The sequence below is a fragment of the Antechinus flavipes genome, chromosome 3 (genome assembly GCF_016432865.1).
Source record: "Antechinus flavipes isolate AdamAnt ecotype Samford, QLD, Australia chromosome 3, AdamAnt_v2, whole genome shotgun sequence".
Taxonomy (NCBI): domain Eukaryota; kingdom Metazoa; phylum Chordata; class Mammalia; order Dasyuromorphia; family Dasyuridae; genus Antechinus; species Antechinus flavipes.
The window spans coordinates 622715716-622717253 of record NC_067400.1 but is presented as its reverse complement, the minus strand read 5'-3'; the positions used below and the strand labels follow the sequence as shown (position 1 = coordinate 622717253).

Genomic DNA, 1538 nt, shown 5'->3' with positions numbered 1-1538 from the left:
CATTCATACACTACATTTAAAGGTTTTTGGGCAAAAGAGATTTCTCCTATTTATAAAATGGGGTGGAAGATGAAAATTAATTGATTAATTAATGACAAAAATTGCTTCATTTTTATCAATTTATATGGAAATATCTGAAAAAAAATCTTTGATTATCTTACAATTTACGATGAGAAGAATTAAGCCATTAGAAGTTGAAGGGAGAATGACTGTTACTATCCAAAAGCTTTCCCCAATATCAGCTTTCTCAATGCTCCCTTCACATCCTTGTTCCTTAAAGTATAGATGAGGGGATTTAACAGAGGTGTGACTATAGTGTAGAAGAGGGAAACAAACTTTCCCTGATCTTTGGACCTGCTTTTAACTGGCTGAAGATACATGAAGATGATGGTCCCATAGAAGATTATTACAACCACCAGGTGAGAAGAACAAGTCCCAAATGCTTTGCGACGACCATTTGCAGATTTGATCTTCAGTATGGCCTGAGTGATGTAGCCATAGGAGATCAGAATGAGAGAGACAGGTACCACAAGGAAGACCACACTGGCAACAAAGAGTTGGACCTCATTGAAGGTGGTGTCTACACAAGCCAGCTTGATCAACACTGGCACTTCACAGAAGATGTGGTCGAGCTGGTTGTGACCACACAAGGGAAGCTGTATGGTGAGAGAGCACTGGATCAGAGAGGTAAGGAGGCCACTAAGCCATGCTGTGGCAGCCAGAGACAGGCAGAGTCGAGGATGCATGATGACTGCATAGTGGAGGGGGCGACAAACAGCTGCATAGCGGTCATAGGCCATGACAGTCAAAAGAATACACTCAGTGGATCCCAACCCCATTGCCACATACAGTTGAGCTATACACCCACTGTAGCTCATTCTCTTGTCTTTGCGTCTCATAGTGACCAATAGTTGTGGAGCTACACTCGTAGTGAAACACAGGTCTAGAAAGGACAGATTAGTAAGGAAGAAGTACATCGGAGTGTGGAGTTTGGGGTCCAAACAGGACACTAATATGATTATTGTGTTCCCCACTAGGTTCAAGATGTAGAAGATCAGGATAACCACAAAGAGAACAGTCTCTAACTGGGGCTTGTCCGAGAAGCCCAAGAGAATGAAGCCATCTTGGGAGTTATTTTGCTTCATTAACCTTCTGTATTGAGTTCCCATTGGAATCCTAAAACAGGATTAGGCATTAGAACATAGCTGAAAGAAAGGAATAAAGCAAACATGGTTACACATACACATACACAGATTGCTCTCTCAATCTTTTACTGTTGTGACTCATTGAGAAGGTATGACTATTTTTTGAGCAAAGTAAAACAAAAGGAAACAGTGCCTTCCTAATGGAGTCTAGATCCCAAGAGAAGAGGAATGCAACCCATTAACTTGCAGATGAGATTCCCAAATAATTAGCAACTTGGAAAAAATCATCTGGAAGTTAGGACACCTAGATTTGCATCTCATCTTTGTCACAAATCATCTGTGTGACCTCAAGCAAGATATTTATTCCTAGAGTCCTCATTTCTTTAAAATTTG

At 40.8% G+C, this 1538-nt stretch overlaps 1 protein-coding gene across 1 annotated transcript; it reads right to left on the bottom strand.

Annotated features, from left to right (window-relative positions):
* Positions 1 to 215: 215 nt before the first annotated feature.
* On the bottom strand, positions 216 to 1145 carry LOC127556480 (olfactory receptor 2G6-like). Its single transcript, XM_051989655.1, has one exon. The coding sequence runs from the start codon at positions 1143 to 1145 to the stop codon at positions 216 to 218; it is 930 nt and encodes a 309-aa protein (XP_051845615.1).
* Positions 1146 to 1538: the final 393 nt, after the last annotated feature.